Source organism: Microcebus murinus, chromosome 14 (assembly GCF_040939455.1).
Source record: "Microcebus murinus isolate Inina chromosome 14, M.murinus_Inina_mat1.0, whole genome shotgun sequence".
NCBI classification, from domain to species: Eukaryota; Metazoa; Chordata; class Mammalia; order Primates; family Cheirogaleidae; genus Microcebus; species Microcebus murinus.
In genome coordinates this window covers 52396685-52414719 of record NC_134117.1, presented here as the reverse complement: position 1 = coordinate 52414719, position 18035 = coordinate 52396685, and the positions used below count along the sequence as shown (strand labels likewise).

Sequence of the window (18035 nt, the reverse complement as noted above, 5' to 3'; positions counted from 1 at the left end):
TCAGCTCAGTGTCCCCACCTGCTGGCACCCGTTCCTCCCCAGGGTGGTGGGGTGGGAGCAAACTCATCTTCCCAGCGTCTGTGACCAAGTCACCCTGTGTGTTAGGGCCTCCTCCCCACGCCTTCTTCCACGCAGAGAGCAGAGCAGGGAGGAGAGAGAAAGAGAGAGGACTGGCAGCTAAAGGAGGGACGTTGAGGATAACCCTCCACATCCCAGAGAAACTACAGGGCAAGGGGGTGTGTGCACAGTTAGTTCAGCCTCGGGTGAGAACACCTGAGCAGACATTTGCTTCTGCACCAGGGTGCAAAGATGGGCTGGCCACTGGGCTTGGACTTATGAGACTTTGCTTTTAACCCCAGTGTGGACATTCACTAGCTGTACAACGTTGGGCAAAGCATTAACCTCTCTGAGCTTCTCATTTGTACAATCAAGATAATGAGCTCTAACTACTGAGCCATGGTAAGGCCCACGTAAGACAGGGAGCAAATGAACTTTGGCTGAGCTAGAGATGTGAAGTGTTGCTGCAGTTGTCTTTGTCATCAAAGACCAAAAAAATCTCTTCCTCTCAGGGGAGAAGCAAACTGCTGCCTGAGCATGTGATCACCAGGGTCAAGATACCCACTGTCCCACTGGGGCTGGAGCAGTGGGACAGACACTCGAGCCTCTCGAGGAATGACCTCAAGTCCTTGAGCAGGCCTTCTGCTGCTGATCTCAGTTCCTGCTGTCCTCCCCTGGCCTCTGGTGGGCTAGGGGGCAGCGGTGAGTTGGCGGCAGGACAGGGGTCCTGGCAGAGACCATCTGCGGGGCGGGCTGGCTTTGCAAGGCTGGTGGCTCCAGTGCCGGACAGGCTGGGAGGAGCAGAGGTACTGTGAGCCTTCCAGAGACCAGAGAGGGAGTGCAGGGGCCCACAGCGTCACGCCCCTGGGGAGTCCCTGAGAAGAGGCTATCACAGGTAAGCAGGGAGGGCTGGTCTGACAGAGAAAGAAGGGATGGGCACAAAAGTCCAACATGAAGGGGGAGGAAGGGTCTTCTCCCGGGTGCTCGTGAGACGGTTTGGGGGTGCTTCCCACAAGCCCTGGGTGTGGATGGAGAAAAGACCTGGACAGAGGATCAAGGGGACCAAGACCCCTTACAAGGCTGCAGCTGCTCCTCTCTAGGGGCTACAGAGCCAACTATGTCCTCGGGAAGCCGTGGCCTCCCTGAGCTGAAAGAGCCTTCTCTTAGCACTTCCCACACCAGTCGACTGAACACCTCCCAATGCACCGGGGTACGAGGAAGCTCCCTCTTACTGTTCTGGAAGTGTTCTTCCTGTAAGGTTAACCCATCAGCCCCAACTCCCCCCTGGTCATGCAAAAGAACTATCTCTCTTCCACCCCGGAGCCTGCGCTGTCCTGAGTAAACCTCAACTTCCCAGGGACGGGAGCTGGCCTCCCGCCCCCTACAGCAGGACCACACTGATTTGCCCTGCAAAGTCAACGCAGCCAGGGTTAAATGGTTCTTCCTACAATCTGAGTCCACCATCGCCACTCTCGTGCGACTGGGCACTCTAGCATCACGACACCCAGCCCTAAGTGGAGGATGTCTCGTCCTGAGGACAACAGACCCCAAGCTCCTTTCTGGATGACAGACTTCCAGTTTGCAGCGGAATGAGGGTGCCCGTCATGGTCTGATGCCAGCTGAGGGCATCGTTGTGGCGCCCCGCAGCCCCTTCACAGCTTGAAAGGGCTGGTCCAGCTACTAATGGGAAAACCAACTCCACGTTGCACCAGGAGGCCATAAATTTTATGAGTCTGCGTGAGTGGATGGAGGCAACTGTGGGGGCTGATTTCCACTTCCTGACACCATACAGACTTCTCAGTTTATGCAGAACTAATTAAAGATCTCGCGGGTCCTGCCATTTCATCCACCAGCCACTCATAGAGCAACGTGGTGACGGCAGCCACCAACGGCAGCGTATGAGGAACGTGCTTCCGCAGGCCGACTCTTCCCTTTCGAACATTCTTTCCCCGCCCTGGTGCCTTTCCTTCCTGCCTCTTTTCTCCTCCTGGAAGACCCTAGAGGCTTCCCAACCTGGTTTGGAGGGCAGGGATGGGCTCCTTACAGCAGGTGGGGCCGTGGGAAGACCTGGACTTGTTCTCCTGCTCCGCCTCCTACAAGCCACGAGGCTTCGGGCAAGCTTCAGCGCTGTGGTTTGAACGTGTCCCCCAAAGTTCACGTGCTGGAAACTCAATCCCCAGTGCAACAGTGTTGAGAGGTGGGGCCTTGAAGAGGTGATGACTAGGTTCTGAGGGCTCTGCTCTCAGGGACGCATTGATGCTGTTATCGTGACTGTGGGTTAGTTACAGTGGAAGTGGGCTCCTTACTGAGGGAGTAGATTTGTTATAAAAGCCAGTTCGGCCCTCTCTAGCTCTTGCTCTCTCGCCCTCTCTCACCCTTCCGCCTTCCCCATGGGATGACACAGCAAGAAGGCCCTCGCCAGATGCGGGGCCCTTGACCTCGGGCTTCCCAGTCTCCAGAACTGTAAGCAATACATTTCTTTTCTTTGTTAAGTTACCCAGTCTGCAGTATTCTGCTATAACAATGCAAAATAGACTAAGACACTTAGTTTCCTCATTTGTTAAACAGGAGAATAGTCACACCAGCCTCACAGGGTGGTTTTAGGGTTAGAACTAGCACAGCTTGCGTTGAAAGAAAGTGCCTGGCCTATAGTAGGTGTTCAGCAAGTAGCGACTGTCATAAAATTATTATTATTATAGTTACTGTCATGATCACTTCTGGGCCTTTGCTCAAATTGTTTCCCTGTCTAAAATACCATTTCCCTTCAGGTTTTCTGGTGGAAGGACCATAGTGGTGGATTAAAAATGGCCAAGAAGGAGAGACCAGGACTCTGCCCACACTGACTCACATGACTTGGTCATGTGACTTGCACCAACCAGTACATGTAAACAGACACTGGAAAAGTACTTATGCACTGGGACCTGCCCATTTGAATGGCTGCTGTACGGTAAGGAAGCCTGTCCAGCCTACTGGAGGATGAGAAGCAACGTGGAGGACTGAAGCCCCCAGCCCCCAGCCAGCACCAACCACCAGACACGTGAATGAGGCCAGCTTGGCCCTTCCCGCCCTTGCATCTATCATCTTATGCGACTGATGAGTGAGCCCAGGTGAGACCAGCAAAGCTCCCAGATCACCAATCCACGGAATCATGAGAAATGAACCACCCTCTTTAAGCCAGTAAGTTTGGGATGGTTTGTGACATGACAATACACAACTGATACGTCCGTCCACTCATCAAGGTTGAGTTCATAAGCTGTCTCCTCCCAGAGGACTTCCCAAACTCCTCCCAACCTGGAATTCCTCTCTCCAGCTTCTGAGCATGGTCACCCTGCACCTTGTGATGGTAGCATTGAGTAAAGCCTGCCTTCGCTGGGGTTATTTATGCAGCAGGAATGCTTCTGTGTCTCTGGACTGTGAGCCACCAGAGAGCAGAGCTGGACCCCACCGCGTGCCCCATACTTGCTCAACACAGAAAGAACTCTTGAGCTCCCACTTGCCAAACCCTCAGGGGGCCGGTGAGAACCTGGCCTGCCCCAGTATAGACACAGCCCCCCAGCCTGGCAGCGAGAGAGCCTCCTGGCTCTGAGGTCCTGCTGGGCCACTGAGAACCCACGCCCTCTGTTTCTCCGCCTCCCGCAGGTGGAGGCTCGGCTGGGTGGTGTGTGTGCACATGCGCATTGTGTATGACCAAGTCCTGACCCCATGTGCACTGTGTGAGGCCCACTTGGGTCACCACTGGGGGAGGAGGGGTCCTCCCCCTTCATCTTACCTTCCGGCCATGGTAGCCCTGGATCCCTGGGTCTCCCTGGGAAAACAAAGAGAATGTCATCAAGGAGATTTTCCCAAAGTCAAACTTTGGCCTGTGCTGTTCCCCACCCACCCCTCCTCCTCCCAGTGACGCCAGATCCTCCTGCCCCTTCAACACGCACCTCCAGTCGTCCCGGGGACAGCAGCTCTCTGCTTCCTCTGAGGCCAACAGCGATTGCCCTACCCTTCAGAACGAGCCCCCTTTGCAGAGGCTGAGGAACCGTGGGAAGGGTCAACTGCGTAGGGACCTGGGAGACCCGAGGGTCAGTTTTTGTTCCACCAATGACTCTGTTGAACCTGAGCAAGACACTTTCCCCAGGGCCCCCAGCTGGTAAGGGTGTAAGACCGTTGGGCACAATCAGTATTGGGCTATTTCTTATCCCCAGAGCCCCAGGGTCCCCGGCTTCGAAGGCAGAGTCTGTTTGACATTGTGGGCATCTGTGTGAGGGTTCACAGGAGACCGGGTGACCCTGGAGGTCTCCTCCTGTCCTGACACCTTACAAAGCACTATTTTATTGACATACTGTGACAGTGTCCTGGGCATCTGCCTAAAGTTTCCAATTAGACTATAGGGCCCTTGGAGGGCAGGACTGTGCCTTCTATACCAGCCGGAGGACTTGCTCCGCCAGCCTGAGCTCACAAGAAGGGCGATCCTAGTTGGAACCAGCCCAGTTCCTAAAAGGAAGGTGCGTTTTGGAAATGAGCCAAGCTTGACCCATCTCCCGGCTGAGATCCCACTTGGCTCCTTCCTCAGTAGCCTTCCGTGCTCTCCACCCCCTGCAGGGAACTTCCCCACCTATTCAGTGAGTCACCCAGAAGGCACTTACCTTTGGTCCAGGAGGCCCAGGTAAGCCCTGTGGAAGCAAGAAGAAGGTGGGTGGAGATGGTTTCCCCTGGTAAATGGTCGAGGCTAGCCTTACTTACACTGGAGGCTGGGGGCAGGGCAGCCCCCAAATAGCTACACTAAGAGAACGGGCATGCAAGAGAACTGCTCTAGAGGGTCTCAGAAGGGGATCGGAGACCTGCAGAGGGCACGTGGGGACAACAGGCTTGTGTCCCTCCTTGTAGCCATGTGGGCGCCATGGGCAACTCCGCCGTGCTCGCCCATTGGAAAGTAGGTCAGCGGCATCGTGCTACATTGCCAGTGTGGTTTGGTCCAGATCCCCACTCACCCACCTCCTAATTGGGACCCCTCCCTGGAAAGCCAACCTTGCCTGGCAGAGCCTTGGCTTTGCCCCTGGCCCTGCCTGCCTGCGGAGGAGCCCTCTGTCTCCTTGTGCTGAGGGTGTCGTGGCCATGGCAGCTGGCCGTGGTGAGGTGGTGGGGGCCACAGGGCCTGCAGGGGCCCGGGGCAGAGACCAGGCAGGGCTGGCTCCACCGCAGTCCCCGGCACAGGTCTGGATAGCAAGCGTGGGCTGGAGAAAGCCACGATGCCTGGGTCTGGGCTGTTTCAACGGGTTTAAAAAAAATACACTTTCTGTTTTTATGTTGTTTTGTTATAAACAACCCGAAAAAGAAAACCGTCTGGCTTGGGTTCAGTGAGTGGGAGCCCAGTGTGTTGGGAAGCGGAGAGAGGGCAGCGGTCAGCAGAGAAGTGAATTTTGAGCACTTTTTGGTTTTCTTGGCTTGGTTTGGTTCAATTTCCTAAATTTTACTTCCTTTCAGGTTTTTCCATCTAAAAACTGATGGAAATAAGACAAATCTTCCTCTCTGGGGTGCTGGGGGGAAATTATGGAAATATTTAAAATCCGCTGCAGTGGTCAAGCAGGCAGGAGAGCGGCTCCCAGCAACTTGGGTTTTCCCACTCCCGTGGGAAACACCCCACGGCACACAGTGGGGTGCCCTGTGTGCCGGAACTGTCCCCTAGCCTAGACAGACCAGGAATCTCAAGGTTGGCAGCTGGGCAGCCAAGGGGCCCAGGTGTGAAACCAGGTGATCTTGAATGTGGCCATTGCATTGAGGGCTAACTGTTGGGGGCATCCCTGACCCCAATGTCCCACCTCTGGGAATGTATCCCATGAAACCATCAGAGATGTGCACGAACACTGTGTTTCTTTGCCTACGTTCCAAATCTTTCACAACGAATGTATGATGCTTTTGCCATAGCAAAGGCTATGCTTTTCCCACGTGGGAAAAACATTATTAAGAAATAGACAGGTTTTGCCCTTCACCCCTGCTCCTCCAATAAGGTGTAACGTTCATCTTACCTGTGGGAGGAAGCCTCATTTTCTCTAAAGAAGTCCAGGCACCCACTGAGTTATTCTCCTGCCCTGGTGCTTTGCTGTACTAACTTGGTCTGAGAAAGAGTAGGGTCTTGGCCAGGGATGGACAACGGGTGACTTGATGGCCACCAGGCCAGCCTGGAGGGGGTGCCAGTGGCCTCCCTAGACCCTTCCTAGTAGTGACCTTGCAGGTCCTCAGGCCGATGCAGGGCACCTAGCTGGCCCAACGTCTGGCTCAGCTGGAGGGGGCCCCAGCAGTGTGAAACCCACGTGGGTCCCGAAAGCTGTGCTCATCAGGGTACCAGGGACCTCCTTCAGAGTCCACTGCCCCCTGGGTTTTCCTAAGCCCTGGGTTTTCCTAAGCCCAGGGCTCAGGGACAGCCATCAGAGATGGGAACTCTTGGGAATTCTCTCTCCAAGCTCCTCTCTGCTGCGGGTGGGGAAGGACAGCCATGAGTGGTCTCCCCCTGGAGGGCAGGGACCGGACGTGTCCCAGGGCTGTGTTTTCAGAGCAGAGTGCAACAGGTGGGTGTGACGGGGACCGGCAGCTCCCTGCACAGGCCACCACGTCCCGTGGCCTTGCCAAGGTGTTTCTGCTGTTTGCTGGGGACCTAGGTTCCTGTCACTTATTCAAGGTTTGGAGGCTTCCAGAGTTCTTGGGACAAACCTTGACCGAGAGAGGAAGAGAATACTTACGGGTGGCCCCATGGGCCCTGGCAGTCCTGGGTGCCCCAAAGGTCCAATCGGTCCAGGGGGGCCTGGTGGCCCTGGTGGACCTTGGATGCCGGCCTGGCCCTGTTCACCCTGAGGTTCGTGGAAACCAGTGTTAGAGAGAAGACCCTGGGAGCTGTAGACCAGCTCCCGCCCCCGTGCCATGCACCCAGTGAAGGCCCTGCCGTGGCTCTGCTGAGAAGGCGGTGGTGATGGGGGAGGAGTGGTGGCGTGATGGTGACGATGCTGTGGTGGTGGTGGCTACATGCAGGGACTGGTGGCAGTGAGAAGACGGCCAAGACAGCAGGTGCCCAGGAGGCGGGCTGCCACGGAGGACTTGCTGCACAGAGCAGCTGTCCTCAGGGCAGGGAGCCCTGCTGCAGGGGCTGAGGTGCAGAGGGAGTGAGAGAGAGAAAGCCCCTCAGCCTGACCAAGGGCCTGCTCCCAGGCTGGCCAGCTGGCCGGAGTCCTGCCCAGGTGGTCTGTGGCCTGGGCCTGCCTCTGTCACTCCGTCTTTGGTGGCAAGTCACATCCTTTCTCTAAGCTGTCACAGCTTTTTGCTATCTTTGATTTTCTGGCCTGGGGGATCAGATGAGATCTTTAGTTCAGAGGCCACGGATTTCGTTTGGCTTACTAAACAACTGAGCGAGAAGTTCTATGTAAAAAATTTGGATTGGTGGCTTCTGATGAAATGCTGGGAACCCTGGCATTGCTGGGTACAAGGAGTGGCCACCCCGTTAAGTGGGGCATGAGTCCTCCGGTCACTTTGGTCCCCACCCTCCTGTCCCTCCTTATATGCAGCCTGCTGTGTCATTAGGTGGTCTGCCTGGCCTCAGAGGGCAGTTGAGTTTGCACCCTTTGACTGGTTGAAGCTTTGGAACTGCGAGGCGCTAATGCTGTAGGGGTTGCTATTGTTCCTCCCCTGCCCTGCCCACTCCTTAGGCAGCTGCTCTGAGCTCAGACTCTCCGCCCACCGTGCCTGTCCCCAAGATGGGCTGTGAGCCCAGGGATGTAGGGAAGGCATTGTGTTCTCTCAGGAGGAGGAGAGATCCTGGTCCAAGTGACCCAGATCTTGGGGCTGGGAGCAAGACAAAGTCATCCTGGATCTAAATCAATGCCATTATGTCATTTTCTAAATGACCTCCTCTGGGATGATGTGAGCTGAGCTCTTGTAAGGAGGGGTCCCATCCTGGTAGATGGGCAAAAGCAGAACCCCCCTGGCATGTGTGAGAGCTCCTGTAAGGATGGATGCAGGGGACATGGGCGGCCAGAGTTCCAATGTGATCTCAGCAAGCCACGTGGCACTCTGGTCTCCTTCCCCGTGTGAAGGAGGGGCAGATGATGCTCGCTGCAAACTCTAGAGAGAAGTGGCCATTATGAACAGGAGTGCATGACTTGGGAATGAGAAATGTAAGATTTTAGCAACACCTGCTTGTACTATCTCTTGGCTGGAACATCCTAGGGCAGATGGCGTCCAAGAGTGTTACTCTGGGGCCTGGGTCTCATCCTGCCACAGCCTTGGAGAAGTCACTCTAGGGCTCAGGTGCCCATGGCAGAGGAGGCAGGTGCAGAAATTGCTTTGGTGGCCACCCTGCCTCCAGCCCCCTACCTAGCTGCACGTTGGTTATTGGTAAGTGTCCAGGTGGTGATGTCTTTCCTGAACCAAGAAAGACTTAATAAAACCTCAGGCTTCAAGAGGGGAACAGTGCGGCCTCCCTTTCAACCAGACTAATTCTGATTAAGCCGCTTGGCCTCTGAACGTCCTCAGAATCCTTTGCATTGCTGTGCTGCTTCATAGTCCTCATGGCGCTTCTACATTTTTGGAGAAGGATAACTCACAAGGCAAGGGAGGCTTAGTCTGAGACAAATAACTGAGTTCCTTTCTGACTGAAATTCTAAAATCTTCACAACATCACAATCCCCATGTCACAGAAGAGAAAACTGAAGGCCAGAGAAGTTGAGCTCCCTGACCAAGGTCACACAGAGAATTCAGGGTGGAGCCAGGACCCAAACTCAGAACTCCAGACCCTAGTCCTATTCATTCCAAATAAGCCCCCAGCAAAAAGGGCTCCCCGTCCAACTCTCTGCTCTTTGGAAATGACCTCCAGCACCATCTACTAAGCACATCGTATCTCATATAAAGTTTCCTCTTTCAACTAATCCTACACCCAATGTGTAAGCATCTTGCAAAGCCTGTAAAATCAATATTGGTTTATTGATAGGAACTGGACAAGCATTTTTATGTCCCCTGATGGCTGACAGCACTAAAATCCTCATTCTTAGGCAGAATCTGTGGCAGGCAGACTAGGGCCCCTGGTCTTCTTTCTCTATTTTGGAAACCAGGTCAGGGCAGCACCGAAAGTTCTGGCTTCACCACCCTTTCCTTTTAAAAAGGGAGGCAGTAACATGCAGCAGCCTGGATTGAATCCTAGACCCCTCTCGAGTTCTTCCTCTGCAAAGCGGGGATTGTCAGGGTGGCACCTCCACCACCGGAGGCTGCTGTGGGGAATGCATGACATAATCCATGCAGAATTCTCACCGCAGTGCCTGGAACTGGGCGAGGGCTCGACACAGAGCAGCTAATACAACTACGGCCGGGAGGTAGCTGTCGGGGTCCGGCAGAATGGCTGCTCTGAGCATGCACTCAGCTCTCCTGGAGTGGGACCTGGCACAGGCAGGGCTGGGTGACAGTGGGCTGGGCCTGGTGCTTCTCTGATCTGCCAGGGGGCTCCTGAGTAGCTATGCTGTGGGTGAGCGCTCGGAGCCCACGGAGGCTCTCGAGGATTTGGCCTGGTAATGTGATATGCAGCCTGCGGGCTCGGGTAGCACCAGAGTCACGTGTCCCTCTGTACTTCTAGCTGTCAATGGGAGTGATTTTTCAGCCTTTGCAATCAGGTGCCTGAACGTCCAGGGCCTTGGGCTCCTGACTAGGGAGTCAGGCTGGGAGTTCGAGGCCCTGCCGTCAGGCATTCAGAGAGCAGCCCAGAGCCCTGCCTGGCATCCCTGTGCCTGGGGGGTAGGCCCTGTGCAGCGTGATGAAGGCAAGGGGCATCAGGACAGCACGGCCACCTGGTCTGGAACTGAGTGGGATCTCCGAGAGCAGGGTGAGCTTGCTCTGTTCTTTGCGAACTGCTCAGAGCGATGACACCTGTGGGGTGCGGACTACATTCCTTCTGCAAACACCCTCCCTCCTCACACTCAGGTGACAAGGGATCTGAGGCCGAGCCATCTGCATTTCTGAGTACAAAAGACGTGGGTCCAACCGAGAGAGCCCTGGCTGTGGGGTCTGCAGCCCTGACTGCCACTTCCCCCTCTGCCTCTCGCTGTGTGTGTGACCTTGGGCAAATCAATTCACTTCTCTGAGCCTCAATTTCCTCATCTCCAAAGCATGGATAATAGTAATAATGACAGCTCACGTTCATTACAGCACTTAAACTGTGCCAGGAACTATTCCAAGTGCTTTACATATTCAACAACAACCCTACGAAGCAGACACGTATTATCCTTATATTATGGATGAGAAAGCTGGGGGCCCAGAGAGGTCAAGTAACTTGCCCCAAATCACACAGGGCAGAGAAACTGGTGCAAATCTCTGCTCTGCAGTGTACTGTCTGTGACTTTGGGCAACTTACTTAACCTCTTAAGCCTTGATTGCCTCATGTGTGAAATAAGGATGATCTTGCCTAATTCATAACACCAGGCCTGGAACATGGGTAGCTGCATGGGTGCCCGGACACAGTGGCAGCTGTTACGAGTGGTGGTCATGTGGTAGTAACTGTGGCTGTCCTGGGGCTGGTGTCTTGTGTATTTCCACACCCATGGTGCTCATGGGTCCATTTTTGTCTAGTTCAACTTCGCTGAACCAGAGCGGGGCTCTGGCTTTGTCTACTGCCCCAGCCGGCCTGCGGTGCCCAAAGGCTTGCTGAGCCCCTCGGGAAAGCCACACGTGGTCTGCGCAGAGGGAAGGTGTCTACCTGGAAGGTCCGCCTTTTTATGACTGGGGGTGGGGCCAGTCGCACTGAGTTGAGGAGAGGCAGCAGCTGAGGAGAAAGATGAGTTGGAAGGCCAGAGGGCAAAGGCCAAAGATCGCAGGTGTTCAGAACGATGCCAGAGGTCACCAGGAAGGCAAGGCGGCCAAGAGGGACGGGAGGAGAGGAGGAGAGAAGAGAGATCAGTGTGAGCATGAGGAGCAGGAGGGGAGGAGTGGACAGGGCACCCTATGGCTGTGGGCGCAGCGCTGAGCTTGCCCTGGGATGGCATGGCCGTCCCCTGGGGGGAGGCGTGGCCCCCTCCATCTGCACCCTGCCTCGGCCTCCAGGTCCGAGCTCGGGGCGTTGGCCAGCAGCCCCCTGGAATGGGAGCGTGGGCCTCCTCCACTGGCCTGCCCTCCTGGCCATGCTGGGCCGCGGAGGCTGCCGGACACGCAGCCCAACATTGCACGGCCAGCCCCACCCGTCCGCTGGTGGACAGAGGGTGGCAGACTCAGAGGCTCTGGCTAGGGAGCCGCAGGACCAGCTAAATTGGTACTTGAAGCCGGGCTGATGTGTGGCGACCCTGGGGTTCTTTTTTTGGTTGAATAAGAAAGGCTGGAGTCAGCGAATCTGGGAGGACGGTGGAAGCCAGTGCCAAGCCCGGCTCCCGGGGGCTGGGCCGGCTGAGGGTGCGGCCAGTGTGGGCACCGGCTAAGTGCTACTGAGGGCTCAGCCTGGGGCTGCAGGGCCTGGAAAATAGAGGCTGGGTAAAGATGTCTCCGGAAAGTTCAACCACTCTTTTCGGGGAGGCAACATTATCTAATGTGACTTTCGTTTCTGGAAATTCTTGCTGCTTCCAATCTCGCTCCCCGTTGGAGCTGAGCAGCCTGCAGCTTTAGGAAGAGGTTACAGCCCACGTGAAAACAAAGATGGCATATGCTGTAATCAGCCACTTGTTTTCGAAAGCTCTTTAACTCACATGAGGCCCCTGAAATGAGCATTAGGGACCAGGAGCTGCCTGGGCTGGGAATGTGGCCAGCTGTGGACTTGGGAGCCCAGCTGTGGCCTTTCCACATCATCGCCGCTGCCTCTTTGGGCCTTGGCCGTTCACAGAGCCCCACCCCCACCCGCTGGGGGGCCTGGCGATGTGCAATGGTGGGCTCTGCGTCCGGGCAGCCTCTGGGCAGAGAGGGGCTCGGAGACCTTCCAGAACCTACAAACCTTCAGGGTAATTATCTGGCTGGAGCGCAGAGCTGCTGGCATGCTGCTTAGGTACTCCTGGTTTGGGAGGGAATGGAGTGGCACAGGGAGAGTGAAGGGAGTGCCCACAGACACCAGCACCCCGCTCCCCATCCCTCCTCTCCCTCCCTCCCTGGGGAAGCTACAGGAAACAGGAGGAACCACATGGATCTCTTGGTGTCCTCTGCCCTTGAGTCCTGCCACCCCAGGCTGCCTGCAGGCCCCTTGGAGAGCCAACGGATTGCGGGAAGCCCCTGCTTTCCTGGCCCTTCCACATAGCCTTGCTCTGCCCACCGGCTTCACCCCTGCCTGGTGTGACGCTGTGCTTCCCTGCACCTGTGGCAGGGTGCTTCTGGAGCCTTCTGCCATGGTGCCCTTCCCTCCTCTTGTGTTGGGCTGAGGGGCAGACAGCCCTCTCCTGCCCCACCCCAAGCACTCACTAAGGACCAGTGACACACTGCCAAAGCGTCTGCAGTTGTGTTGTCTTTTGTGCTAGGGGATGTTGTCTTTCTTTCGGGCAACATAACAATCCCGTGAGCCCATCGTTTCAAATAAACACAGCTGACCTTCTATTATTGTATCAGGATCAGGCTGGCCAGAACACCAGGGCCCCTGCGTCCCTGGAGCACACACTGTGGACAGGCCGGCCCTGTCTGTGCTGCTGCAGGCCTGTGTCCCCCAGCCCGGGCCCACCCCCAGACCCGCATCCGGCTCAAACCCATCCCAGCCTTTCACGTTCCAGGCCCACATGGCCTCTCCCCGGCCCAAGAACCCGCAGGTCAGAGTCTGGGATGTCTTGCAGCCCCCTGAGTGGCTGGGCAGAGGCTGGGCCCTGCCAGCAAGGCCCACTCGATGGCCTTCTACAGTCATGTTGACTATGAGCCTGGTTTGTGTCTGTCTCCACTCCCTAAATGCCACCACCAGGACCTGCCTGGCAGGGGTGGGCGGCCTGGGGAGCCACACCATGTAGCACACTGCTGGGCACCACGAGGCCCATGGCAGAGGCGACGGACACCTGAAGATGCCATCTCCCTGTCCCTACTGCCCAGGTGTGAGAGCAGCAAGGCCAAACACGGAGCTAGGGGCATTTCCTGTCCCCGCTCACTCGGGCGTGTGCTGAAGGGAGCAGAGCACATCTCGCCCAGCCCTGCTCCCAGACTGAGCCCTGCGGTCCGTCCTCTGGGCTCTGTATGCTTGGGTGGAGCGAGGGACAGGAAGGAGGCAGCTGGGGGTGGGGAGGGAACCATCTCAGCCCTGAACGCCCCCACCCCTGCCTCCCCCCTTTGCTGCCTACTGCCGTAGGGCTTCCTCTGTTCTTAAAGAGGCAAAGTAGAGACTTGATCCTTGAATCCTTATGGCCACCCCGATTATCTCCCGGCATCAAGGTTTGGGTCATCTGAAACAATGTTTAATCCCAAAGTCCCTCTTAGTTGGCCAGGGCAGGCCGCCAGTCACACACACACACACACACACACACACACATATACACAGTCCCCCGTGCGCGCGCACACACGCCTGAGGTCATCAGGAAGGTCACACGCCTGATGGGTAGGGAGTCAGACGCAGACTCTCACAAGCCACTTGGAGAGGGTGACATGCCGGGGAGCCACAGGCTCAGACGCACACAGCTCAAGAGCCACCGGGCTCACGCAGTCAGCCAGGGGCAGACACGCCCCACACAGAGGCACTGTGTGGGGACACACCTGTGCCAACCAGACACACCGCCCCCCGACACTGCCTCTCTGGCTGCTGAGTGCAGGGGGGCTGTATGCTCCTGGTCCTGAGCCCGGTTGGGTGCGGAGACCCCAGGGAGATGAGGCTGAGCTGGGGACTGTGCCCCAAGGATGGGTCAAAGGGCCCTGTTCAGTTTTAGGGGCTCACTTACCCGGTGCGGGTACTCTCCACACTGCCCCTGGGAATGAGACGGAAGGGAAGGGGGTGTTAGGCACTTGTTGGGGGGACTGTCCCTTAGTGGCACCCCCAGGACTTACAGACACACCACATACGTCATCACCCTCCAGCCCTGCTGCTCTGGTTTCGGCCCGAGCCCTCCGAGGCAGGAGAACTAACTCCCTCCCGTGCCCCTGGCTGGCAGCAGGGAAGGGACCCCCAGGGCCTGCCCTGTGGAGGCGAGGGCAGGACTCTGCCAGATGCCGCGTGCCATGACGGCGGGTTGGGAGTTACGTTCCACGTCGGGTAGGCCCACCCACCAGCCCCGGACGGGAGCCCTGGGTGGGAGCAGCTGTGGACACTGGGGCTGTCAGACACCCACCCCGAGCTGGGAGCGCCAGGACCCCGTGCCACTCGCCCAGGGGGCCAGCCCAGCAGTCTCCGCCAGAAGTTCAGCCAGACAGAGAACGCGGAGGCCAGGCCAGTGGTTAACAGACTGGCGCCTCAAAATCCCAGGGGCTCATGGAGGTGGGTCAGGGAACACTGTGGGGTGACATCTGGGGGAGCCAAGAAAGAGGCTGAAGAGGGCCAGGCTCATCCCAAGAAAAGAACGTTAGTTATCGGAGCAGCTTCACCCGAATCTCTCGTGTGTTCCACAGCAGCTCAGGGGCTTCCCTGGTTCTGGAGACAAAGACTAAAATTTGAAGGTAACCTCTTTGAACCCCTTTCTACTGGTCGGGAGGCTGTTTCCTGAGACGGCGATTGCATTTCGCTTACCTTTTCTCCTTTTTGTCCTTGAGGTCCCTACAAAGAGACGGAGATGAGAGTTAGAAACGGAAGCTCAGGGCCCAGTGCCCGAAACGGCTCGCGGGTTAGGTAAGATGGGTACCAACCGGCTGTCCTCGGGGGCCCGGCAGACCCTGCGGGGGGAAACACACACAGGTCAGCGGGCGCGCAGCGACGGCGGGGCAGAGACGCATGCCGGGGTGGGGCGTGGGGCGGACAGTGGGGCTTCCAGGGGCTTTTCAGAATGTCCCTGAGTCCCGAAGGCTCCGCCAGCCACGGTCAGGTCTCCTGTGCCCAACACATTCAGGGTCGTGTGGCTCATTCACCAGGTCTCAGCGTCACCCATCAGTGGGCACGACTGGGCATGTCCTGACCCCGGCTCGGGGCTGCGAGGAGGAACAGATGCCACCCTCCGTTCATTCCTCAGCCACTGTCATCTTGTGCGCCTGCAACGCACCTGGCTGTCAGGCAGTTTCTGCCGAGACGGACACCCTGCCTGGTGCACGCCCGGCCTCTGGGAGACACTAGCACATTCTGCCTTCTACCTCCCAGGTCCCAATGACGCCCGCTGAGCCAAAGGGCTTCTGAGGACGTGGGGCCAGGCCAGGGCTGCAGACACTGGGGGCTTTGGAGAGAAGCCCTTAGGCAAAAGCGGGGGACACAGGAAGCTGGCAACTTGAGCCCTGTTCTGGGCTTCTCTGGGGAGCACAGGGGGGCTTGGGGTTTCCTCCAAGGTTTTCTTGTCAAGTTCACAGGCTAAGAAGGGAGCCGGGGTCAGGGTAGACCCTTGTTCTCTGAGGGCCCAGTGTCTGTGGGTCTCTCGGGAGGCTGCACAGGTGCTGGTGCTGAGGGGCCTTGTGGCCCTCAAATGACTGTGCTGAGGAGCCACTCTGAGGCCAGCTCCGTGTGTGCTGGCTGGGAGGAAGGTGCCGGGTCTCTCCCAGGCCATGGGGCCTGCAGCTTAGGGAATGGAGGTGCGGGGCGTGAGCCCGGGTTTGTCTGACCCCCGAGGTCCAGCTGTGCCCACTGCACCGCCCTCCCTGAACCTAACCAGCCTTTTTTTTTTTTTGAGACAGAGTCTCACTCTGTTGCCCAGGCTAGAGTGAGTGCCGTAGCATCAGCCTAGTTCACAGCAACCTCAATCTCCTGGGCTCAAGCAATCCTCCTGCCTCAGCCTCCCGAGTAGTGGAAACTACAGGCATGTGCCACCATGCCCGGCTGATTTTTTCTATATATATTAGTTGGCCAATTAATTTCTTTCTATTTATAGTAGAGACAGGTCTCGCTCTTGCTCAGGCTGGTTTCGAACTCCTGACCTCGAGCAATCTGCCCACCTCAGCATCCCAGAGTGCTAGGATTACAGGCGTGAGCCACCTCGCCCTGCCGGGGCCAGCCTTTTTAACCCTGCAGCACAGGGTTCGTCAGGCTGGGACCTAGGGGCCAGGTAGGCTCTCCCAGGACAGGTAGCGGTGCAGTGGGGGAGGGGCTGAGGAAGCTAACACAGGTTTACGACTGCAGAGACTCAGGGGATTGAGCCCAGATGTCTGAAACGGTGGCTCACGGGGACACCCATGGTATTTTGTTTGTCGCACAAGGCTTTATGGCTTTATTTCAATTAGTCGCCAACACTTAAGAGCAAGGAGAGTGCGAATAAAAATCTGGACTTCAAGTTTCCCTTGGTTTATCGGAGGCCTGACGACACGTGGTACCCATCAGCTCCAGCTGTGCGGAGTCTCAGTCACTGGCCATGTGCTCAGCCCTCGGCCACCAGCCCTCGGCCACCAGCCTTTGGCCACCAGCCCTCCACTAGCCACCACGGAGCATGGGGAGGCGGCTCGTGTGCTTCCCGTGTGCAGCCACTGCTCTAAGTGCCTGGGACACCCTCACGCTTGGGACAGCCCTGTGGGTGGTGGCCTGGGGTCAGAGTCCTTATGCCGCTCCTGGCTCTGGGACCCCCAACTGCGTCCACTCAACTCCTCATTTCAGGTCCTTGGGGCTACCGTGAGGTGGGTGGGGCAGAGGTGGCCCCTCTGACAGGCGAGGACGTGGGGGTGCAAACACAGGAGGGTACTTGAGTTGGGCGCCCAGCAGAGGGGAACCCCCTGGGGAGGGAGGGAGCGGGGGACGGACAGATGACAAGTGGGCCGAGATCGCTGCGCCCGACAGCAGTGGAGGATGAATGGCTCGGTCCCCGTGCCAAGCCAAACAGGGGTCTGATGGCTCTGTGGACTGTCGGGTTTCGATGGACGGTGAGCAGACAGGGGATCTGTCGCACTGATGTGGGCTCAGGGGAGATGGCAGGGCCTTGCCCCTTCCCTGCGTTAGCTCTGGCCCCAGCAGACAGGGAAGGCTCACGAGGGTAGAGTGGGTGGGGCAGAGGACTGGCGTGGGCCGAGTGAGGGGACAAGGGGAGCCTATGGAAGGGGTCCTTTCCTTCAGGTCAAAGGGTGCTGGCAGCAGGAGGCGGCGTGGCCGAAAGGGAAGACCCAGCCGCATGGGTCTGAATCTCAGCGTTGGTGTTGAGGAGCTGTGTGGCCTCAGGCAACGTACTTAGCCATTCTGTGCCTCAACTTCCCCTCTTGTGAAGGGATAATATGCTGTTATGAGGATTACAGAACAGTGCCTAGTGGGTGACCGTTATTATTATCTCCCGGATGGGGGCCTTGGGCTACCTCGTGGCTGCATGGGGTAGCCAGGAGGGGAAGAAGGTGGACGAGAGGGCTGGTGGGATGAGCATCTAACCCTTGGTGTCCCCATGGCAACGGCAGGATGGAGGTTCACCCCTGCCTGGGTCTCCGTTACTCCACGCACGTGCACAGCATGCATAGGAAGAGGGAAGGGGCGGGAAGAAATGCATTTGCAGTGGAGGTAGCTGTGACAGAGAGGAGAGCTTGCTGGGGGACCTGGTCCCAATGACAGCTCTTCCACCCACTGCCCCCAGCCCCTTGCTGCCCTTCCTCCAGCTCTGTGCACGTGGCAAGGACTTCCCTACCTCAGGGCCCTTGCACATGCTATTCTCCCGTGTCCGGAATGCTCCTTCCCACCCCCTTTTCTATTTTCTCTTGGTTAAATCCTCATCCTTCAGGCTCCATTTCAAAAGTCTCTTTCTCAGGAAAGCTGTCTGTGCCCCTCAGCCTGGGGGAGGTTTCCGTTATACTGAGGCCCCTCAGGGTACTGGGAACTGCCTTTCCATAGCACTTACGACAAGGCCGTTTGTTAATTACGTGAGTGATTATTTAAAAGCACATCTCCCCCACTGGACTGTGGGCTACGGGGCGGCAGGGACAGTGAGGATTAAATGAGATGAGGCATTAGCCCAGTGCCCACCACACAGCAGACCTCACACCTGTTG

General features: G+C 57.2%; 1 protein-coding gene across 4 annotated transcripts in view; it reads right to left on the bottom strand.

Annotated features, from left to right (window-relative positions):
• The window catches only part of LOC105870203 (uncharacterized), an 84926-nt gene that overhangs the window by 46224 nt on the left and 20667 nt on the right, over positions 1-18035 (bottom strand). For all 4 annotated transcript variants that reach the window (XM_012762636.2, XM_076010068.1, XM_012762634.2 and 1 more), the window contains exons 8-14: positions 14791-14817; positions 14675-14701; positions 13893-13919; positions 10772-10837; positions 6783-6890; positions 4692-4718; positions 3827-3862 (exon numbers count right to left, since the gene is read on the bottom strand). In XM_012762636.2, coding sequence (XP_012618090.2) covers positions 3827-3862; positions 4692-4718; positions 6783-6890; positions 10772-10837; positions 13893-13919; positions 14675-14701; positions 14791-14817 — 318 coding nt within the window. The remainder of the gene's footprint in view (positions 1-3826; positions 3863-4691; positions 4719-6782; positions 6891-10771; positions 10838-13892; positions 13920-14674; positions 14702-14790; positions 14818-18035) is intronic.